At 51.4% G+C, this 23,867-nt stretch overlaps 1 protein-coding gene across 3 annotated transcripts in view; it reads left to right on the plus strand.

The window, feature by feature from the left end:
* The window catches only part of TTBK1 (tau tubulin kinase 1), a 139,862-nt gene extending 127,962 nt beyond the window's left edge, over window positions 1-11,900 (plus strand). For all 3 annotated transcript variants that reach the window (XM_064164649.1, XM_064164646.1, XM_064164647.1), the window contains exons 14-15: window positions 7,581-9,160; window positions 10,236-11,900. In XM_064164649.1, coding sequence (XP_064020719.1) covers window positions 7,581-9,160; window positions 10,236-10,662 — 2,007 coding nt within the window. In that variant the 3' untranslated portion in view covers window positions 10,663-11,900. The remainder of the gene's footprint in view (window positions 1-7,580; window positions 9,161-10,235) is intronic.
* Window positions 11,901-23,867: the final 11,967 nt, after the last annotated feature.

Below are 23,867 nucleotides of genomic sequence, written 5' to 3' on the forward strand. Positions count from 1 at the left end.
CTCCATCTCTCGCTTCAGTAACTCTCCTGGTTGGACTCCAAACCGCTGACTTCCATTTTCACTTGTTCCCAACAAGACGACAGGAACCATCTGTGAACAAAGCATAGTTCTTTTCCTGATCAGAGAGATCACCATAGGGAGGAGCTTCCTCAGCACGAGTTATTTTCTCCTCTGGAGGTTTGGTACAGTCTGTGCCTTCTGGCCAGTTGGTGATCACCTCCACCAGACCAGGTCGGTCAAGATTACCCATTTGTGCTCGTTGGGTTATCAAAGCCATCCATTTAGACCAGGTTGCATCTGTGGCATGATGTGGTGATGAACCTTTGCCTTTGAACATCCAGTTTAGAACTGGCAGTCTAGGAGCTAAAAGCAATTGTGACTCAGTTCCAATCACTTCAGAAGCTGCTTTCACTCCTTCATAAGCTGCTAGTATCTCTTTCTCTGTTGGGGTGTAATTTGCCTTTGAACCTCTGTAGCTACGACCCCAGAAACCAAGTGGACAACCACGTGTCTTGTTTGGAGCTCTCTGCCAAAGGCTCCAAGTTGGACATTGTCACTGGCAGCCGTGTACAGAATGTTTTTAATATCTGGACCAGATCGCACAGGTCCCAAGCCCACTGCATGGACTACTTCTCGCTTGATCTGATCAAAGGCTGCTTGTTGTTCAGGTCCCCACTCGAAATTGTTTCTCTTACGAGTCACATCATGCAGAGGTTTGACAATCTGACTGAAACCAGGAATGTGTAGTCTCCAAAATCCTACTGCACCCAAGAAAAGCAAGTGTGTCCTTCTTACTGGTGGGAACTGCCATGGTAGAGACTTTGTTGATCTCATCCTGAGGAATGTGAGGGCGACCATCCTGCCACCGCACTCCCAGACACTGAATTTCTTTGGCAGGTCCTTTGACCTTGTCTCTCTTAATGGCAAAACCTGCTTGCAACAGAATGTCAATGATTTTGTTACCTTTCTCGAAGACTTCCTCAGCAGTTTGGCCCCACACAATGATGTTGTCGATGTACTGGATGTGCTCTGGAGCTTTACCTTTCTCCAGTGCATTGTGGATGACTGAATGACAGATGGTTGAGCTGTGTTTCCACCCCTGAGGCAAACGATTGAACTGGTACTGGATTCCTCTCCAGGTGAATGCAAACTGAGGCCTGCACTCCTTTGCTATGGGAATAGAGAAGAAAGCATTAGCAATGTCTATGGTTCCATACCATTTAGCCTCCTTCGATTCCAGCTCGTACTGGAGTTCCAGCATGTCCGGCACAGCTGCACTCATGGGTGGCGTCACCTCGTTGAGGGCACGAAAGTCAACTGTCAGTCTCCAGTCTCCATTAGGCTTGCGCACAGGCCAGATGGGACTGTTGAAAGGTGAATGAGCTTTCTCGATGACAGCCTGACTCTCCAACTGACGAATCAGCTGATGAATGGGCAACAAAGAGTCACAGTTAGTTCTGTACTGCCTGTGGTGCACAGTTTGAGTTGCAATTGGCACTTCCAGATCCTCTATGTCATGATGTCCCACAACTGCAGATTCATCAGAAAGTTCAGGTCTAACAGACAATTTCAATTTACCATCCTCAGTCTCTACAGATACTATTCCAAAAGCCCATTTGTGACCCTTAGGATCTTTGAAACAACCTTGTCTCAAAAAGTCAATTCCCAGAATGCAAGGCGCATCAGGACCAGTTACAATAGTATGTGTCTTCCACTCTTTACCAGTTAAACTGATCTCAGCCTGTATCTTAGTTAACCCTTGAGATCCACCAGTGATTCCAAAAATAGAAATGGACTCTGTCCCTTTGCAATTGGATGGCAATAAAGTACACTGAGCACCTGTGTCAACTAAAGCCCTGTATTTCCGAACTCTTGAACTGCCAGGCCACCTAATGAATACATTCCAATAGATTTGGTTCTCTCCACTATCCCTTTCCTCCTCCTGGCTGGAGGCAGGGCACCCCTAATGCTGAACATGGCATGTGGGGTGTACACAGTGATTGGTGGTGTTGTGAGAGAAATTGCAACTGTTGGAACAATTGCAGTTGCTCTCAGGAGCTGAAGAAGTGACAGCTACTTTTCTGGCATTGCTGCCTCTATTTCTGCCACTCTGCAGTTCCCTGACTCTCTTTGAAAGAGCTGAAGTAGGTTTACCATCCCACTTGTTCATGCTCTCACCGTATGTGTCACGCAGAATTACCCACAGTGACTCACGTGATTGCTGATGTCTGGGTGGAATTTGTCTCCTCCTGGGCTGGAATTGCCTTGCAGGAGGTGGGTGTCTGTTCCTGACTGCAGAAACATGCACCCATTCAGATGGTGCAGGAATGGTATCCCTTGCCAGTTTGGAAATGGAGATTTTAAGGTCCTCCTTCAGTTCTTTCATGCTATCTTTAATCTCTGTGGTCATAGTTTTTATGGCAGAATGTGACAAGCTGTCCTTTACCTGCCTGAGCTGGTCAGTGAACTCACCAACAGTGATGGACCTTCCATTATCACTCCTTGATAGAAACTTGCTGGCCAAGATGTTAGCATAGGATGAAGGAGCAAGCTTAATAAGCTTCTTCATGTGACCTGTTCCAAGAGGAATGTCATCAGGCTCATGTGTGCCATGATCTCCATAAAGCACTTCCTTCACAGCAAACTCCTTCAGAAGCTTAATTCCCTGCTCAACAGTGTTCCACTTCTTGGCAGCCCATGGCAAATCATCTCAGGAAGGATATCTCATAGCCACAGCCAACAGAAGGTGTGTCCACAAGCTAACCTTACCAAGAGGACTTGCAAGGTATTTGTCCACTCCACTCTCCTTGGTGAGTGGTCCCAGCTGCTTGGCAGACTTGTCTCCTACCTGCAGAGCATTAGCACCAATGCTACGGCATCTCACCAGACAGCTTATGATTGGTTCACCTGATTCCCTTGTGTATTCCTTTCTAACCTCCCTGACCTCTCTGAGGGGATCACTGGAATCCTGGATGTCATCCTTCTCCTCTTCCTCTTGTTGTTCTGGTTGTCCCTGGCCTAGAAACAGAACTTTCCTAAGAGCACTCTTAAACTCATCGGAACCATCCTCTCTCTTGGCAGTCAACCTCACAGCTCTCCTCTCATCAGAGTACTGGGATCTAAGTATGTTGGCCAAATCTCAAAGACTGTATGTCTCCTCTTCCTCCTCTTGTGCACCAGAGGTCCCCTCCCTAAGTCCTCTTTTGAACCACTCCTTGTCAAATGTTTTGTCTTAGCCCGGGCTTTGGCTGGAGCCAGAGTAATTTGAGCTAAAAGGGACTTTGATGATCCCTCTAGCAGGTCTGAATTACTGGGGGTCTGACCTGAGGCCTGTGAGTTTGAATCTGGCTTAGGGTTAGGGGTTTCTGCTGCCTGAGGATTTGAGTTAGCTGTGGCCACACCAGAAGCCTGGGCAGTTATCTCTGTTCCTTGGCTGCCTGCCATGTTATTGTTATTACCTGGGTCTTTGGCAGCTTTCCCAGAATCTATGGGAGGAGGTGCAGTGGTGGCCCCCCCCTTGCTCTCCCTCCGAGCTAAGAGTGTTTACATTCTCTCTATCTTTAGTCAAGGATACCCATCTCTTTCTCTGGTACCTTAGAGGCATCACACCTGAATTTCTCATACATAATGTCAAAATTAATATGAAAAACAAAATTACAAGACCTAAGATTACACACAACAGAAATGCCACAGTCTCACATGGATAAAATTCAGAGCAAGGGTTAGGTAACTGGGCCTTAGGTAAAATTACTGCCATTAAAGCTGTTGATGGAGCAGTAGATGTATCATTTATTGAATTATTGCTGGTAAAAAAACCCTGTGATATTAAATCTGACATATGCAAGAATGTAGTCCCCAAAATCAAAAAAACCTTTCCTTATTTTTTCTCCAAATTCGATTAAACAGAAGGTAACCAATTTGGGCTGACAGCCAACTGTAAAAGACAAACAAAAAAAATGGCCACACAACAGCCCCCACCAAGGAAAATAGCTTCATTAGCTTCATTCTGATTCCCAGAGTTAATTAACAATCAATCAAGTTTAATTTGCCCCATGTTGGGCACCAAAATAAAAGATGTGATGGTTTGGGCATTCCCTACCTCCCCCCCCACGACACTTTGGAAGTCACCCAGACTAGACTCAGAGGCTTTGGAAATGGAATGAAGCTTTGTATTTACAGCTTAGCACAAGAGACAAGCAGATAGTTACAGGATATACAGTGATAGACAGACACAGACAAGGGAAAAGGTAACACAGACACACAGCAGCCCTCCCAGAAACCTGAGTCCCCAGGAGGGGCTCCCAACCGCCCTTCCACCTTCTCCCACTCCTCTCTATCTTACCCCAGGCCTTGCCTTGTGCCCAAGGTAGATTGGAGGGTCGTCCAGGGGGGTTAAGAAGCAGGTGGATTAATCAGAGAGATAGCAGGTTAGGTTAGAGAGAAAAAAATGCAGCCCAAAGCCCAGACAGACAGCAACTCTGTTCGTGTTCTTGTTCCTATACATCTCAGCAAGCCTGTGAGTGCAGCAGACATCACCCTTGTTTCCCTTTCACAGCCTGTATTCTAATTCTTCTCACCTAAACATTCTAGCTAGCTTCAAACTAGCACATCAGTCCATCATACCAGTCCAAGTTGCATGCCTGTCATCCTGATGCCAAAGGCAGAGTGGGCCAGTGAGACCTTAAGTCAGACTAATACAGGACCATCCTCAGGACCAGATTTCACCTTTAAAAAGAAGAGAAGCAGAACACCTCTATTGGTGATGAAAGAGTGAGAGCATTGGGTTCTTTAGTCTGGGAAGGAGAAGACTGAGAGGGGATGTCATCAATGATTAGAAATACTGCAAGAGTGGGGGTCAGGAGGATAGGACCAGGCTTGTTTCAGTGGTGCCCAGTGACAGGACAAGGGGTAACAGGCACAAACCTGAACAGAGGAAGTTCCATCTGAACAAGAGGAGGAGCTTCTTTATTTTAAGGGTGACAGAGCACTTTAACAGGCTGCTCAGAGAGGTGGTGAAGTCTTTATCTCTGAAGACATTCAAAACCCACTTAGAGGTGTTCCTCTGTGACCTCCTTTAGGCGATCCTGCTTTGGCAGAGAGGGTTGGACTTGATCGCTAGAGATCCCTTCCAATCTTTCCCATTCTGTGTGACTTCAGAGGCACTGCCAAACTCAACCTGCATTTTAGTTCCTAAGCTATAAAAAAGAATGGCCAACAACTTGTCACCATGCCTGACAGCTTGGTGCTGCCCACCCATGGATTTCCAATGTCCTGCAAAGATCTTGAGTCCTTCAGGCAGAGGAACAGAGCAGTTGCTCTGTGCTAACAAGCGGATGTTCAGCACAGCTTGAAGATGTGTCATGGAACCAAACAGCTGTTGAGGACTTTTCCCTTCTTACTAGACATGAGAAGATTTCTTGCCACAGTCAGGTTACCAGCAGAGGCTGAGAGAGCTGGGGCTGTTTAACCTGGAGAAAAGGAGACTGAGGGGAGACCTCATGAACACTGATCAGTAGCTAAAGGGTGTCAGGAGGATGGAGCCAGACTCTTCCTAGTGGTTTGCAGGGACAGGACAAGGGGTAATGGACACAAACTGGAACACAGGAGGTTCCATGGCAACATAAGGAAAAACTTTTTCACTCTGAGGGTGGCAGAGCACTGGAACAGGCTGTGAAGTCTCCTGCTCTGAAGGCATTCCAAACCCTCCTGGACATGTTCCTGCGATGATTTACACTGGGTGCTCCTGCTGTAGCAGGAGCGTTGGACTCAATCTTCAGAGGTCCCTTCCAACCCCTACCATTCTCTTACTCTGAAAACACAAATGTTGGAGCCCTTTGTGGTTAGGATTCTTAAAGGGTAATATGCAATGTGTTACTGACAGGTTGACTTTCTGAAGAGGCTTTCACTTTCCAGCCCTCTAAATGGAAGGCTGACCTAAATGACTGTTTTAAAACCCATTTTGTGACGTGGTACTGTTTTGGGTTTCACTTACAACCAGTTATTAATTGGACCAATCTTTGATGGCCATTTTCTGTTATTATGCCTTTTTGAGCTTGTTTGGTCAAGGTGTGCATGAGAGCTGCTGCTTTTCTGTTGGCATCATCTGCTGTCATACCGCAATCTGCTGCCAGTGGCTGAGCCATGCTGCCCACACCAACTGTCCTGTCCTCACATTGCTTTGGGTGGACACTCCAGAGTCTATTCATCATAGAATCACAGAATCATAGGATTGTTTGGGCTGGAAAAGGCCTTTGAGATCATCAAGTCCAACCATTCTCTAACTCTACAAAGGCTGGTTCTAAACCATAGCCCTCAGCACCACATAATGACACTTTCTGTGTCAGCTTTCACAACTTACTTGGTGATCATAATAATGAAAGCAGAGAAGCCTGTAGAAGACAGAGTTAGGAGTTGCTGAAGAGGCGTTGGAGCAGAAGGGAGAGGGACAAAGAGCCCTGCATGAGAACACCAGAGCACTGCAAGGGTTATGGCCCCAGGGACAATCATAGAATTATAGAATGGTTTGGGTTGGAAAGATCATCAAGTTCCAGCCCCCGCTGTCATGGGCAGGGACAACTTCCACTAGACCAAGTGGCTCAAAGTCCCGTCCAGCCTGGCCTTGAAACCTCCAGGAAGGGGGCATCCACAGCCTCCCTGGGCAAGCTGTTCCAGTGTCTCATCACTCCCACTGGAAAGAATTCCTTCCTAATATCCAGTCTAAATCTGCCCTCTTCCTGCTTCAGTCCATCCCCCCTCATCCTATCATGACAAGCCCTTGTCAAAAGTTCTACAGCTTTCCTGTAGGCCCTCCTCAGATATGGGAAGGCTGCTATAAGGTCACCCTGGAGCCTTCTCTTCTCCAGGTTTGAACAACTGCAGCTCTCACAGCCTGTTCCCATAGTGGAGGTGCTCAAGACCTCTCATCATCTTCATGGCCCTCCTCTGGACTGGCCCATTCACAATGAGGAATGGTACTGCAAAGTGATCAGGGAGCACATCTAGCACAGAAGTGCTCCTTGTTCTGCACTGTTGCCTGTGCAGAACAGAGAGCTGCTTAACAGTTGCAGTAAGGAATGAGTGACTGTGTAATTACATACCTGCAGGAGAATGTTGGTAAGCATAACTCCTGAAGAACTGCTGGCAAACAGCTCTTTTAAATCCCACTTAAAGACTTTAACAAAAGAAGTCCTTTGGTACATTGGTTTTGGGGTTTGTTTTCTTTCATTGATAGATATCTGTGAATCTCTCCTTGTTAAAGTTTGTCTGAATAGAATCATAGAATGGGTTGGGTTGGGAGGGTCCTTAAAGATCTAGTTCCAACCCCTCCCACCATGACCAGGGACACCTTCCACTAGACCCTGTCCAACCTGGCCTCGAACACCTCCAGGGAGGGGGCATCCACAACCTCCCTGGGCAACGTTTTCCAGTGCCCAGATGAAGTGATCACTGCTCAGGCAGTGATCTTGGAAGTGTGGTGGACTAGGTGCTTCCCACTGCTACTGATTCTGATGGCTTCTTTGTCAGCGCTGTGTCTGAAGACTAACCAGAGCTCTGCCTTTCTCACCTCTGTCTTCTTTCAGGCATATCTGTTGAAGTCATTTGAAATGAATGGTCTGCCCAAGGCAGTGCCTTTAAGTTTGCCTTACCAAGACTTCAGAAAGGACGCAGCAGACTACTGGGAAAAGCTTAAGGTATCCCAGCGGATAAAGAAAGTGGACTTCTTAAATGTCGTCTTGACTGCCCCTTGCAAACCTCTGGAACCTTACCTGGAAATTAATGGAAAAGAGGAGGAGGAAGAAGACGAGGAAGAAGATGATGACGAGGAAGATGAAGAGGAGGAGGAGGAGGAAGGGGATGAGATTGACATGCAAAGCGGTTCCAGCAGCGAACTGAGTCAAAAGAGCACGGAGCGCAGCCAGGAGTGCGCACCATCCACGCTCCTGGCTGATGACCAGAAGGGTTCCAAGGGTCGAGCATCCACTGCTGATGGGGACCTGGAGCTAGAGGAAGGCTCAAAAACACTGGTCCTGTTCTCACCAGGTGACCTGAAGAAATCTCCGATGGCCGCAGACTTGCCTCCAGAAGTTGATCTGGGGACTCTGGCTGCAGTGACGCCTCAGAGCGAGCGGCCACAGCCTATGGGTAGCCAGCTGGATGTATCCGAGCCAGGGACCCTGTCCTCAGTCCTTAAATCTGAACCAAAGCCTCCAGCAGCAGTGGCTACAGCTTCCTCCCCCTTTACCAAAGTCGAGCGCACGTTTGTTCATATCGCTGAGAAGACCCACCTCAACGTCATGTCCTCTGGCGGCCAGCTGCTGAGGCACGAGGAGTACGGCTCCTCGGGCCAGTGCGAGGAGGTCATCGTTGAGGAAGAGCTGGAGGACAACCTGGTGCTGCTGGAGAACGGAAGCATTCATTCGGGGCTGGAGGGGGCAGAGACGGAGAGCTGCGCGCTTTCGGCTAATCACATTGAAACCACCTCAGAGACGGTGGGGGAGCCACTGGCCCTTCCCAGCAGCAGCACGAAGCCCCTGGAGGCCAAGCCAGAGCTCTCTGAGAAGGCGTCACTCTCGCTGAACTTGGGAGAGCCTGGCACGATGGCGACCAGGGAACCTGACCTTGAGAAGTCAGCGCCAGCCGCAGAACACCTTAAGCGAGCAGAGCCCCTCCGCGACGCACCGCAGCAGGGGCCCAGGAGACCTCTGGGCTCTAGGTACAGAAGTCGGATACCCATTCTGTTCTCCGAGGAGGACACCGGCTCAGACCTTTCAACTTCGCTCTCGGCCAAGGAGAGGCTTTACAAGAGGGCAAAGCAGCCTGACTTGGCTCGCCTGGTGATGGAGAAGAGGCAGAACCGCCTCCTTCGGCTGGCCTCGGGGGCCTCCTCCTCAGCATCCTCCAGCGAGGAGAGGCGGCGGGCCTCAGAAACCCTGTCGGCCACTGGTTCTGAGGAGGACACCCATGACTCTGATGACTCCATCCCAAGGAAGGCTGGCAAGGAAAAGGCTGTCCTCCTGGGGAAAGAAGAGAGACCCTCAAGCACGAAGAGCAGGATTCCTCGGCCCATCACACCAGTGAAAACTCTGATCGAGGTGGTGAAGCCTGAGAGCTCCATGGCTGTGCTATGTAACTCCCCACAGGACGCAGCTGCTACCTACAGGTAAGACCAAACTGGTGAGCAGTGTGGGACTTGTTAAGGAGCATGTATGGGGCTTTGCTCACCTCCCATTGCTTTACTCTTCACTTCCTACAGCCATTCTGCCTTGCCCATGTGTGAAATTCACACTTCCCTGTCCTCTTTGGCTCAGTCTGGCCAGAGCCACAGCTCCTCTTCTCTTGCCCTGGCTTTGAGGCCCCCCTCCTTTCCACAAGCACTTCTGTTTGGTGTGATGCTGCCACCAGCAGATCCCTCCTGTGCCAAGCTCTCGGTTTGGCAGCATGCTTTGCCACAAACATGGCTTGAAGTCTGGACTGACTGTTGAGACTAGAGCTGCAAGGCCTGTGAGGTTGCTTTAGAAGGTGGCCAGCAAGAGAGGGAGGTGCACACCCACATGGGCTTTGGCAATGACTTGTAACAGCATGGGCCACCTCCCCTACACATTACTACACCTCCCTACACCTCCCCTACACATCCCTGTGCTCTGATTTTTCTGGAGATATATAGCTCTTGTTCAAATAAGGACAGAGATGTAAGTGGATGTGGACTGTCTGAATTCACCAGTATTTGGCTTTTCTGCCTGGCCTGGGGTCTGCAGGCCCAGCCCAGGAGCAGAGCTGCTACTGCTGCTGTGACTCTGCTACAGGTCCAGCAGATTCTGTGGGTCAGAGAATGGCACTGTGTGGGCTGCTTTGTCTTCCAGCAGTTACAGACCAAGGCCAAGTGGTGCAATCCAGCTCATGTCCACCTACCTGGATTGTATCTTCTGCTGCATCTTGCTGCATCTTGCTGCATCTATGCTGCAAGTTAAGAGTCCCAGATATGTGGGGCCCAGATATACTGTGGCCACATAAGACCTGCACATTGTCCCAAAGGGTGCTGTAGGGTCAGGGCAAACATTAGTTACCAGCATCAAGAGATGGTGTTCAGACCAGTGCCTCATCATGTTCATCACTCCCATTGTCCTGGTGCTGCAGACTCCTTGTCATTTCCCAGCAACATTGGCACCAAACCTGCCAGAGCCCCAGAGCCCCTTGCAGAAATTCTTATTGACCTTCCTTCTTCTCTTCCCCTGCAGACTTCAGGCCCAGAGACCATCTGGAAGCATCCCAAGTGAGTGCCGAACAACACAGGTGCAAGGTCGGCTTCCTCCTTCACCGAGCTCCACTTCTCTTCCTCCACGGAGCAGCTCTCGGAGATCCAGCAGTGCTTCCCCTCGGAGTCCTGTCCTCCCTTCAAGACACCCCAGTGCTCCCCTCAGAAGCCAGCTGCCACCTCGGAGGGAAAGTCCTTCTCCCTGCCGACAGCATAAGCCAGGGACTGCTCCTCAGCGAGTTCCTCCTTCCCCCCGACCTCAGGTCCCAGCTCAGGCCCTGGGGCCGACAGGAGATTCCCTGCAGTCTCCTGGTGTGGCCAAAAAACGACAAAAAGCTAAGCCCCAGACTCAGAGTCCAGCAACCAAAGGAAAGCAGGTGTCCCTGGAAAACAAGGCAGCTGCCAGATAATGTTCTTCTGCCAGCCCCACAGACTGGGTAACTTCTGCATATAGTATACACTCGAGATGCTGCAGCACAGCCTTCCATGCTGGACCCACGAGTGTAGAGCAGTAGCTGTACTTCAATGCTTCACTCACTCTCACCCCACACTGTTGCGATCAGCTCCCAGGGGCCTGAGAGCCTCTGAGCCACAGAGCCTTCTGCAAGGGAGACATCCAGCCTGCAGCTCACGCTTGCTACTGCACAGTGCCAAGCAGCTCCCCAGGCAGCCTGCCTCGTGCTGACCCTTCTCCCTCCCCAGGCAGTCCCCTCTCTCTGTGAGCAATATTGTCACCAACACTGACCCTGTGGCTTTGTCAAGAGGGGCAGAGGTGACAAGAGCAAGGCCTGCTGGAAAGGAAGGCTCCTGTCCTGCAGGCACCTCCCTCCACTCTCCTTGCTGGGAAAAACACCAGCGGTGGCCACCAACGTCTACTCGAGTCTGCCTCTTCCTGTGCCACCTGGGCTAGCAAGGGCTTGTCACCATCTTAGCCAAGAGGGATGGATGGATGCATCCTTGTGTCCTGAGATGAGAGCAGGGTCAGGGTGGAGGGGGCTCTTCTTTCAAGAGATGGGAATGGGAGACAGGCAGGTCTTGCTGGATTCTCTTACCTGCTACAGTATGTCCCACAGAGGAGGTCAGCTGGCACTGCTGCTTGGTCACACTGCTGCTGTTCCAGCAGATGCCTGCGTGGGTACTTAGAAGCAGGGAGTGCTTGCTAACTGACGTAGAAGGGAACACACTGCAACTACTTCTGTCTCAGACACCAGACCATGAGCCGTGGAGGCCACATGTCCCAACATCAGTGGTTCCTCTTGACCTCGGTGTGGTTGGTCCACCAAACACAGTTCCAGCCTGAAGATGTGAATTGTCACTGGATGCCTTTAGCCTGGGAGGTCCTTGCACCTGAATTCCTTGTGCTTTATTGTCATGCTCTTGGTGGTTGTGAATTTTGGCACTGTGGGTAAGAGTCCTCTGACGTGGCAGGGTGGGAAACTATTATCCTGTAGTATACTCAAAAGCTGCTGCTTTGTGATGAGAGGTTTGCTGGCACACCACAGGTAGCTTGTGCATTTCTGTCCAAGAGCAGAGTGGCCTGAGTCCTGGAGGTTAGGTTTATGTCTTTCTCTTCCTCAGGGCTCAGCTCTTCCACACGTTGCGTGAGAACTAACAACATGAAGGTTAAAAGCAAGGGCCTTGCTCTTCAACTCATATTATCAGAGCAGCAGCTTAGTGCTCAGCTAGAACTTAATCCACCTACTTTTTAGCCCCCAGACTAATTAGGAAGGTTTGAAAATTAAGGCTAGGAGGATTGTTACCTGTCTGAGCTTGATGAGACCTTGAAGGAGGCACAAAAATCTCTCTGCACCTCACAGAGGGAAACGCTCTAGACCCAAATACTTTGGGCATCACACCATTGTTGTGCCTAAAAGAGGCTTTGCATAGGGCAGAACCACAGCTGCTCTGTACCCCCATTTCTCAGCTGCTCTGTACCCCCATTTCCACAGCTGCACCTTAGCTGCAAATATTTGCTATTTGCAGACAAAGCTTGGTAGAGGAACCCCAACAGTAATAAACTTGATTCCTTGGAACATAGAAACCTTCAACGCTGTTGAGTCCAAGGAATCCTGGAGCTGTCCACATCTACAGGCAGTGTTTTGGAAAGGAGCATGAGAGCTGTGGCAGGGTAGTTGGAAGAACTCACTGGATGTCTAGAAGCAGGTGACAGGAGTTACCTCTTACTGAGCGACAGTCTCGGTGTTGCCAATGCTAAGCATTTCCTTCATGCTCAAGGCGTTTGCTGGTCTCCACTGGCATTGCCGGCCCTGGCAGAGTGAGAAGCACAGCTTAGAGCCTGAAAACATGTCCTTGTCTTTGCAGAGAAGCATTAGAAACTCCAAGGGCAAGACATGGTTTGATGGACTGGTGAGCTGGTGTTGCTACCAAAAGCAGCGGTCACTCCGAGTTCCAGCGGTGCTGCAGCACTCTCCCAACCCCTCACACTGAGGCAGCTGTTTTGGTGCAGTGACTGGAAATGCTGATCCAGCACGACACCAGGCACTCTGGTTTGCTGGGTTTGGTTTTCATCTGCTTCGGTTCATCAGGCTGGTTCAGCATTAGGGGAAGGAGAGGGCAGAGAGGATGACCACTTCTCCCAGTGGCAGTAGTACTTCATGTGACGCTGAATATGCCCTGCTGGGAAACAGAATGAAGCCAAACACTGATTCTGTCCAGAAATGCAAACCCTAATGGCACCCCTGGCAAATTGTTGGGAGACCATTTTAGAGTGCTTGCATGGTAAGACCTTGTTGTGAAGCCTTCACCTGATGCTCCATCCAGACCTTAGCTGCACGTGACCCAAAATGACATTGAAAGAGCTCGTAAAGAGGGCTACAGAACTGCTGCCAGGGTGAGCAAGCCTGCCTCAGCTTGGCTAGTAAATAAAGCACAGTCAAGGGCTGTGTTCAGAAAGGGGTTTAAAGGAGAGTCTTCTGTGGCTATACTCATGTCAGGAAGGAAGCTCCAGGGTGGAGATCTTCCATTTAGCCTGTGGAAGATCTTATTGACAGCCAGCTGAATATGAGCCAGTCTGTGTGCCCAGATGACCAAAAAGGCCAGCAGCATCCTGGACAGTATCAAGACTGGTGTGGTCAGCAGGACCAGGGCAGTGGTTGTCCCCTGTGTACAGCACTGATCAGACCACACCTTGAGGACTGAGTTCAGGTTTGGGGGTCTCACTGGAAGAAGGGCATTGAGGTGCTGGAGCAGATCCACAGAAGGGCAACAAAGCTGATGAAGGGTCTTGAGGACAAGTCTGGTGAGGAGCAGCTGAGGGGACTGGGGCTTTGTGGAGAAGAGGAGCCTGAGGAGAGACCTTCTGACTCTCTACAACTCCCTACAAGGAGGCTGAAGTGAGGTGAGCATTGGTCTCTTTGTCCTAGTCACAACTGATAGGAGAAGAAGAAATGGCCTCAAGTTGCACCAGGGGAGGTTTAGGTTGGGCATTAGAAGAAACCTCCTCACTGAAACAGGTCTCAAAGACTGGAATAGGCTCCCCCAGGAGGTAGTTGAATCACCATCCCTGGATGTGTTTCAGAGATGTGGTGCTGAGAGATATGGTTAGCATTAGACAGTGGCTGAACTTGATGATCTTCAGAGTCTTTTCCAAGCCAAATGGTTCTGTGACTCTAAAGGGAGCCACTGAGCACGGCAGACTGCTGGTTGCGAAGCAGCTGCCCGGTGAAAGCTCTCACAGAAGCATGGGGACTTGCCAGGAGATGTGTGGAGAAGCCTAACTGTCTCCTAAGAGGTGACCTACCGTGAGCCCGCCACAAGCAGCAGGCAGGATGCTGGTGACAGCAAAGCATCACTTCTCTTTGTGATGCAGTAGATTCCTGGTCCTTTGGGATACAAATGCCAAAGCTGTCACAATTTGCAGAGCCACCAGACAGGTCCCACAGGCTTCAGAAATCCAAGGAAAGATTTTCAGCAGGGAAAACAAAGCCCTTTCTAGTGCTGTTTGACAGGACTGGGCTAAGGGGGCAGCTGGGGCCACAGAGACCTGGGGCTGGCATGATTTATCTCTCCTTGGGACTGTGCTACCAGCCTCCTTGCCCCAGCACAACCCTCTTCTCCAGCTGTCCCTGCCCCAGAGCAGAGCACACCAACAGCATGGTGCTCATCAGTTGTTTGGGGTGAGAGTGGGCTGTGGAAGCTGTCTGTTGGCAGCAATGCTTGTTTGCAGGCAGGGGGGAAGTGGATGGCTTCCCAGCAGGTCTGTGGGACTCTCTGGGAGCAGACTGACACGGTGTGGTTCCCCATTGCTGCAGGGTCTGTCCCAGCCAGCTGCAGGTGGCTGTGCCCCTTTGTGTTGTGAGAGGACTCCCGGGACAGGCTGCCATTGTGCCTCTGTCTCTGCGTGAGCAGTAAGAGCAGAGAACTTGTTCAGAGGAGCACTGTGGGATCCTGTGTATGTTGGCACCATGAGTGTCTTTGGGGCTGCCTGGGGCTATGAGGTAAAGCAAAAGCTCTGCTGAGTATTTGCTTTGCTGGGGTCTGCAAAGGTCCCACCTGCTTTCTTACGTGCCAGCTGAGAAGATGGCACACTGGCTGCCAGAAAGGAGTTGGTGGCTGCTGTCCAGCCAGGAGATGTTTGCAAAGAAACAGGGATAGGGAGTGGATGTGCCAAGTGGTGAGAGACTCTCAGCACTGAGCCAGTGTGATGCCAGGTTAAGTCAATCAATTGGTTAAGCCAATCAGCAGGTTACCTAAGCCGATATGTTGCTGCCCAAGAAAGCCAGCAGCATCCTGGCCTGGATCAGGAATGGTGCAGCCAGCAAGACAGGGAAGTGATTGTCCCCTCTACACAGCACTGGTGAGGCTGCACCTTGAATACTGAGTTTGGGGCCTTCACTACAAGAAAGACATTGAGGTGCTGGAGTGTGTCCAGAGGACAAAGGTAGTGAAGGGTCTGGAGAACAGGTGTGATGAGGAAGGGCTGAGGGAGCTGTGTTTGTTCAGTCTGGAGAAGAGGAGGCTGAAAGGAGACCTGCTCATTCTCCACAACTGGCTGAAAGAAGGTTGCAGTGAGGTGGGGCTTGGTCTCTTCTCTCTGGTATCAGGTGATGGAATGAGAGGAAATGGCCTGAGATTGTTCCAGGGGAGGCTTAGGTTGGATATTAGGAAAAAGATCTTTGCTGCAAGAGTGGTCAGGCACTGGAACAGGCTGCCCAGGGAGATGCTGGAGTCACCATCCCAGGAGGTGTTCAGTAAACATGGACAGGGCACTTTGGGACATGGGTTAATGGCTGTGGTGGTCTTGGCTTGATGGTTGGACTCAATGATCTTAGAGGTCTTTTCCAACTGAAGCAATTCTGTGATCCTAAGCAGAAGGAGCTGAAGGTATCAGTCAGATTAATGCCACAGAGGAGCTTAAGCATATGGATGGAGCTGCGTAACTGATTTGCCTGGATGGCAGCACAGACACTCCTGCTTGTCTTGGTGCAAAAGGTGTTTCAGCAGCAGGCTTCTTGGAGCCAGCTGTGTTTGGAAGCTCTGAGAGGCAGGAGACTTTGCCTGCCCTTCCTAAGTAAGGAGTATTATAATATATATAATTATAACAATATAATATAGGTAGTGCCCATTATATATAGTGGCTAAAGACTGGAGAGAGTCCTGCTGCCTTCAGCCAAGTGACTTCTGATGTGTGCAGACTGAGCCCTCGCTGTGGTGGGGAGATGTGGCTGGAGGAACTCACCCAAGCATGAACCAGGGACAGAACCCCCTGGCTTGGATGGTTGGCAGCCATCAGGTTGGACTGCCACACAGCTCTGTGTGACACGTGTCAGGGTCTGGGGAGGCCCTGCTGAGGTGGCTGCCCTGGACTAACACAAGCATGGGTTGTTTGCTAGTGAAATGCTTCAGTCCAAAGAAAGTTGTGGTGGAGCAAGAAACTCTTTGATGTTTCTCCTTTCCTGCACAGGGGAAGTTTTTGGGTGTTGACCCTGCGTGAGAAGGTGGCTGAGTATCTCTTGATGGCCTGACCAGCTTCACTAGCAGCTTAGCAGCCCCTTAGCACTCTGCTTTCTTCTCTGTGTACTTTACTGACCCATGTCATGATCCCACTAGTCTGTGTGCACAGACACTGATGCCCACCTAAGGCCTTGCCCCACACATTCATCACCTGCAGGCAAATTAACCCTGTGAGCACAGCAGAAGTCCAGTTGTGGACACAAGGGTGGTTTCAAACTGATTTGTTGTGGCTTTACTGAAGTGGGGCCGTGGTCCAGCTGGTTTCAGAAAGAACATGGGGACCACCTGAGAGTTTGCAGCCACTTTTGATTCCATCTGCTTGCCAGATGTTGTCACATCTGCATGCAAAGGAGAAAGCTTGGGCTCCTGTTCAGGCCCTTTCCCCTTGTGATGCATGCCTGCACCACTGATACTGGGTGGGTGCCCGTGGGCTGCTGAGATCCTCTGTGGAACCCTGACAGGTTGTTTTGCTCTTCCTCAGCCTGTTGCTGCACTCTGAGCAGCTGGGGCCATGCTGACCATAACAGTGGAGCCATCTGGCACTAGGCAGGTTAGGAGCATCTCCATGAACATCAGAGTTGGTAGCCCTGTGAGGCCAGAGGCCAGTCCTGGCTGAAGGCTGCAGTGAGCTGTGATGCTGAGCACAGCCAGAACTCCATGCAAGGCCCTACCTCTGCTGTCCCCACGTTTCTGACAGGCCTCCTCTAACAAACCTTCTCTTCAGAGTCACTGTGTCCACCCTGCAGGCCAGTCCCTCTCTGGCTGGGGGGACTGAAGCCTTCCTGGATTTCTGCAAAGCTTGAGGCAGACTTGGCCTCCACCTGTGCAGCTGGCTCTGCACCGTGCAGGCTGCTGCTCCAGCTTGTAAGGAGGAGGAGTACTCCTTCTGTTCCTGGAGCTGCCAGAGCCTGGCAAGCAGGTCTGAAGCAGGCATTGATGCCCCCTGTGCTAAAAGGAGGAAGAGAGCTACCACAGCAAATCCAGAGGTGGGCTGCTGGTAGAGATAAGGTGAGAGCTCCTCCCACTCTCAGCTCTTAAAAGCAGAGGGGGCTGCAGGGGTGAGGTCTCTGCTTTGGCAAGGGTACAGCTGGGTTGGTATTAGCATGGGGCTTACCTCATATTGCCTCTGCCTGGAGTGCAAGGAGGTCTGGCACTGGGTCAGTGGAGGTAGCAGGGGTGGATGTTTACTCAGCATTTGTGTAAATGGCTGCCAGGGGACAAGGCAGAGAGGCTCTGGCACCACTGGCTGCAGAGGTTGTGATGAGCTCTGCAGGAGGTGGGGGCTTAGGCAAGAAGTCCAGGCACAAGAGCCTGTGCAAAAACCAGTGTCAGTGACACTGCTGCGCTGCAGGACCTGGGCTGCTGCTTCTCCAAAGAGGAATTGGAGCTGGGCACACAGCTACTTTTGTATATCTCCTTTTCACACGGTAGCATGTGACTTTACACTGAGACGCTCTCTCTGGCACACCCACATCGTTTCCCTTCACCTCTGGCACAGCCTGAGCAAGTCTTTTTTGGCCTGGAGACAGGACTTCTGCTCCTTGGTACTGCCTGCCTGGAAGAGCAACTGGGTCCCGAGGCTGAGTCTCTCGAGGTATCTCTTTGCATTCTTTAGGGAAGCAGCTGGAGAATGTTTACACACCCTGCAGACAGAATGTACGACTCCAGCCAAGGAGCCACACTGCGGTCCAACTGCATGGCACATCTTCTTGGCCATAAAATCTGGCATGCATCAGAGAGGCCCCATCTGTGTACAGATCCACCTGGCATTTCTCATAACTTCTGATCACCTCCTACAGACAACAGAAAAAAAACAACAATCAAAAGAGATGACGATGATGACGATGATGATGATGATGATGCCATTTCTTGTTGACACCAGACACAGCTGTCATTAGGTTTGCTATTGAGGGGATTCTCGATCATGCCATTAAAAGCCTGTCTACCTTTTCATTGGTGTCTGCTCCCATTTCTTGGTGTCCCCACCTGTGAGGCAGAAGTACCACCTGAAATGCTGGCAAGGGACCCTGGCTGGGGTTGTGCTGGGAGTTTATTCCAGCTGTGAGGCAGCTGCGACCCCCTTCCTTCTCTGAAATCTCCTGTGCCCCAGGGTGCCATGAGATCCCCCCCACGAGGTGCATTGCTTTTGGCTACAGAAGCAGCCAATTGTCGGTGCCCAGCCCCAGAACACCTGCTGGCAAGGAGCAGGAGTGTCCCCTCCTCTCAGTGTCACAGAATCACAGACTAGTAGGGGTGAAGTAAGTCCAACCCCCCTTCTAGACCAGGATCACCCAGAGTAAATCACACAGGAATGCATCCAGGTGGGCTTGGAATGCCTCCAGAGAAGAAAACTCCACAGACTCTCAGGGCAGCCTGGTCCAGTGCTCTGCCACCCTCCACATGAGAAATCTTTTGCTTATGTTTTTGTGGAACCTCCTGTGTTCCACTCTGTGTCCATTGGCCCTTGTTCTAACACTGGACATCACTGAGTCTGGCTCTATCCTCCCCACCCTGCTCTTTAGCTGTTGATCAGCATCCATCCTCCTCCAGGCTAAACAGCCCCAGCTCTCTCAGCCTCTCCTCAGCAGATGTTTCAGGCCCCTCAGCATCGTCATAGTTCTCCACTGAACTCTCTCCAAGAGTTTCTTGTCCTTCTTCAACTGGGAGACCACAACTGGGCACAGTATTCTAGATGAGGCCTCACCAGGGCAGAGCAGAGCAGCTGGAGAACCTCCTTCCACCTGCTGGCTTCTGGATGCACCCTAGGATGCCATTGGCCTTCCTAGCTGCCAGGGCACATTGCTAGCTCGTGGGCAGTCTGTTGTCCACCAGCACTCACAGGTCCTTTTCCCCAGAGCTGCTCTGCAGCAGGCCAACCCCTAACCTGTGCCTGGGGAAGAACAGCTGTGGGTTTTTTCTTCCCTTGATGAAGGACTCTACCCTTGCCCTTGTTGAATTTCACTGGGTTGCTTTCCAGCCTGCCCAGGTCTGGCTGAATGGCAGCACAGCCTGGCAGAGTGTCAGCCACTCTCCCCACTTTGGCACCAATGATGTGGCTCCTGCCTTGTGCACGTAAAGAGGGGTACAAAAGCTGGGTTGTCCATTTGCTGGTGGCCTTCCCTAAGCCACAGTGATAATGCTGCCTCTGTCTTCTGCAGCTTGTGATTCGTGCAGGCAGGTGAGGCCAGAGGAATGCCCCAGATGAACTGCTTGACAGAACGCCCCAGAGCATGGCTGCTGGCACTCCTGCAAGCATTCCTGCCCCATAGACACGTTCCTTCACCATGCATCTTGTTCACTGTGACACTGCAGGCACCAGGCTCAGTTACCCACTTACAGAACAGCATCTCAGAGGCCAAAGCCTGCCCTTAAACAACAAAGACATTGAGGTCACTGCTTGAGGAGCCCACATCTGGCTGGTCCATGCAGCCCATTTGCAGCCTGCCTTGGAGGTTCCTCACTGAATTCCAGAGCTGTCCAGGGGCAGTGTTTTCTCTACCTGCTTTATCTAAGTCTCAACTTGAGCAGCACTGGCACCCCAGGATGTTTCACTGGCCCTATCTGTAGATTGTGCTGAGACCAGCCAGCTGTGGCTGCACACTGATGTGGTGGAAGCGGAGCAGAAGCAAAGCAGTGACAGATGACAGCGGCAGTGTGGCACCCGAGCCGAGGACACCGACAACGCCTTTCACTGAGCTCCCTAGCGGCTGTGCCGTGCAAACCACAGCCAAGGACCCGCAGCGAAGTTTCCTACCTAGGTTTGGGAAGGGCTGGTGGAAGAGGAAACAGGGCAGCTAAGAGGGATGATTTTCATCAGTTGGTAAGTTCTTACCCCTGCATCACCTTCACCTGGGTGCTTTTACTGAGCACTCACTTTCTCCATGAGGGAAGGTGTGTGATGGTTTGGGTGTTCCCTGCTGCACCACACCTTGGAAATCACCCAGGCTAGACCCAGAGCTCTGGGAATTGAATGAAGCTTTGTATTTACAGCTTAGCACAACAGACAAGCAGAGAGCTACAGGATATACAGGGATAGACAGACAGAGACAAGGGAAAAGGTAACACAGACACACAGCAGACCTCCCAGAAACCTGAGTCCCCAGGAGGGGCTCCCAACCACCCTTCCACCTTCTCCCACCCCTCTCAACCTTACCCCAGTCCCAAGGGAGAATGGAGGTTCAGCTAGGGGGGTGGGAAGCATGGTTTGGGTTGGATGGGACCTGAAAAATCATCCTGTTCCAACGCCAGCTGCCGTGGGCAGGGACACCTTCCACTAGAGCAGACTGCTCAAGGCCCTAGCCTTGAGCACCTCCAGAGGAGGGGACACCCACAACCCCCAGAGAGGCTGGAGCTGCTTTGCAGTTTAACTATGGATCAGTGTGCTAAGAAGAATGCCTGTTCCTGGCTGCTAGAGGACCAGTGCTGAATTAAAACGATTTGTCCTTTGGTTCAACTGTAGCTTAAACTGTAACCCTGCAGGCACAGCACCGTCCAGTGTCCCTGCTTTGCTCCTCTGCACTTGCTTCATGCCCGGCCTAGGATGAGCACCCAAGTGCTCTGGAGCCTAGGCCAGGGCAGAGCATCAGTCAAACATGAGTGACCAGGAATGCTGCTGGAAGATCTCCTGAGGTGGCCTCACGGTGTCCTTTGCTCGTGGGCGTGAGCGCATGGCAGCAGCCTTCTCAGCATGCTTTGTGCCCCTGCAGCACTTAGCATCTGGGTGACAGCTTGTGGAGATTAGTATCTGGGTGACAGGTCTCCTTCTCTGGAGACTTTCAAAACCCACCTGGATGCGTTCCTGTGTGAACTGCCCAAGGGGATCCTGCCTCAGCAGGGAGGCTGGACTCAACCTCTGGAAGTCCTTTCCGACCTCTAAGGTTCTGTGATTCTGTGACACTCAGTCTGGGCATGCAGGCACAGCAGGAAGCCCTACCAAAAGCTTTTTCAGACCTCCCCATGTCTACTTTGCTGTTCTGCAGCCCTTTCTTGCTACATTTCTGCTGCAGGGACTAAGGCAGGCAGTTGCCAGCCAAGGCAATGCACACAAGCAGCTCTTGGTGGCACCTGCACTCTCTGCCCAGCTTCTTGAAGTGCCTGCATCCCAACACCAAGTGTCACCACTTCCTAGCTGGATGGCCAAAGCAGAGCTGCTTTAAAGCACAACATGCCCCAGGAGAAACAGCCTGGAGAAAGGAGGTGGGAGTCAGTCTCCTCTCCCTAGTATCAGAGAAAATGGCCTGAAATTGTGCCAGGGGAGGGTTAGGTTGGATGCTAGGAAGAACTTCCTGACTGCAAGAGTGGTCAGGCGTTGGGACAGGCTGTCCAGGTTGGTGGTGGAGTCACCATCCCTGGAACTGTTCATGAAATGTGTGGCCATGACACTTTGGGACATGGTTTAATGGCCATGGTGGTGCTAGGTTGGTGGTTGGACTTGATGACCTGAGAGGGTTTTTCCAACCAAAACAATCTGTGAGTCTGATTCCACGACACAGTATCCACACTGAAGGCTGCAGTGGTGGTGTAGGAGGGAGGACACAGACTGAGAGAGGTACAGAGAATGAAGGTGCAGCAGGAGATGGCCTATAGCAAGCTGTTAGTAACTGCTACTTCATGTGTATCCTGCAAAGCAGTTGTGGCCTCTGAATAGGCAATGACGTGTGGACATTGCTTGCTGCATGATGCTCTCTGCTCCTGCTCTCTGAACTCATTGGGACACAACCAGCTGGGATTAAGTGAAGCAGGTGAAGGGGAAAAGGATGTGGGGGGCCTAGTGGATGGGAGATTGACCATGAGCCAGCAGTCTGCACTTGTGGCCAGAAGGACCAATGCCATTCTGGGGTGTATTAGAAGGGCTGTGGTTAGTAGGTCAAGAGAGGTTCTCCTGCCCCACTACTCTGCCCTGGTGAGGCCACATCTGGAGTACTCTGTCTAGTTCTGGGCCTCCTAGTTCAAGGACACAGAACTGCTTGAGAGAGTCCAGTGCAGAACTACAAAGATGATTAAGGGAATGGACCATGAGGAGAGACTGAGGGATCTGAGGCTGTGCTGCTGGGAGAGGAGGAGACTGAGAGGTGACCTCAGCAATGGTCATAAAGATGTGCAGGGGAGTGCCAGGAGGCTGGAGCCAGGCTCTGCCCAGTGACAGGACAAGGGGCAGTGGGTGGAAGCTGAAGCATAGCAAGTTTCATGGAAACATGAGGATTTCTTCTCCCTGTGAGCATGACAGAGCCCTGGCACAGGCTGCACAGGGGGATTCTGGGGTCTCCCTCTCTGGAGATATTCAAAACCCACCTGGATGTGTTCCTGTGTGATCGGTTCTGGTTGATCCTGCTCTGGCAGGGAGGTTGGAGTGGATGAGCTTTTGGGGTCCCTTCCAGCCCCTGACATTCTGTGATGAGTAGGACACTGGATGCAGTGCTTTTGAAGCAGAAAGTGTTTTCCTGAATAGGAACCAGGAACAAGCATAGCTTAAAATGCCTCCCCAAGACAAAGAAAAGGGTTTAAGATCAGTATTGCCTCACCCCTGCCGTGTTGGGGCTGTAAGGAGGACGTGTGGGGGATGTAATGGTTAGGGACATCTTGGGCACAGCAATCACAGGATGCTAAAAGTTCTCGGCTGTTGGAAAGGAAGGAGGCCAGCAGAACTGCTGCCTTGGGCTTCCAGAAGCCTTGGCATGGTCATTTCCTTGGCTAAGAGCATAAGAGAAGTGGATATTCACATTAGAGACCCAGGCAGAGGAAGAACCATGGAGCATGGGCAGTGCAGTGGTGGTAGCTGTACATGTGGCCCTGTCAGAGGCTGCACAGTCACTGCTTTGGCTGTCACATCAGTCCCCAGAGCACACAAGCACAGGGCTGTGACCTCACAGGGGTTTGTCATGGCCCCAGTAGCTTCTCTGCATGTCAGCACTGCAGCTGCCATCACTTCCTCACAAGCATCCTTGGACCTTACTTTCCCTGGTGGAGAAAGGGAGTTTGTGGAGAAACATTTCACTTTTTCCATCCTCTGCAGGACGCTGGGGAGCAGGTGGCCCTCACCTGCAGCCCACTCCTTCTCCCTCCCTCTCTGCACTCACCCAGAAACTCATCTCTCTTCTGGGCACCCTCTCCATACCCCCTGCCTCCAGGTCACGATTCAACACAAGCTGTGCTCAAAACTACCACAGCAACAACACTTGGGTGCCTCAGAGCATCCCCACTGAGTCACCCCCACTGTTCTGGTGGGGGCTGGTTTATGTGCAACTGGGCTGGCTGGTTGTGGTGGTTTGGGTGTTCCCTGCACCCCCACACTTTGGAAATCACCCAGGCTAGACTCAGCCAGCTCTGGAAATGGAGTGAAGCTTTGTATTTACAGCTTAGCACAACAGACAAGCAGATAGTTACAGGATATACAGTGATAGACAGAAATCACAGTGTCACAGTATCATCAGGGTTGGAAGAGACCTCACAGACCATCAAGTCCAACCCTTTACCACAGAGCTCAAGGCCAGACCATGGCACCAAGTGCCACGTCCAATCCTGCCTTGAACAGCTCCAGGGACGGCGACTCCACCACCTCCCCGGGCAGCCCATTCCAGTGTCCAATGACTCTCTCAGGGAAGAACTTTCTCCTCACCTCCAGCCTAAATCTCCCCTGGCACAG

The sequence above is a fragment of the Pogoniulus pusillus genome, chromosome 25 (genome assembly GCF_015220805.1).
Source record: "Pogoniulus pusillus isolate bPogPus1 chromosome 25, bPogPus1.pri, whole genome shotgun sequence".
Taxonomy (NCBI): Eukaryota; Metazoa; Chordata; class Aves; order Piciformes; family Lybiidae; genus Pogoniulus; species Pogoniulus pusillus.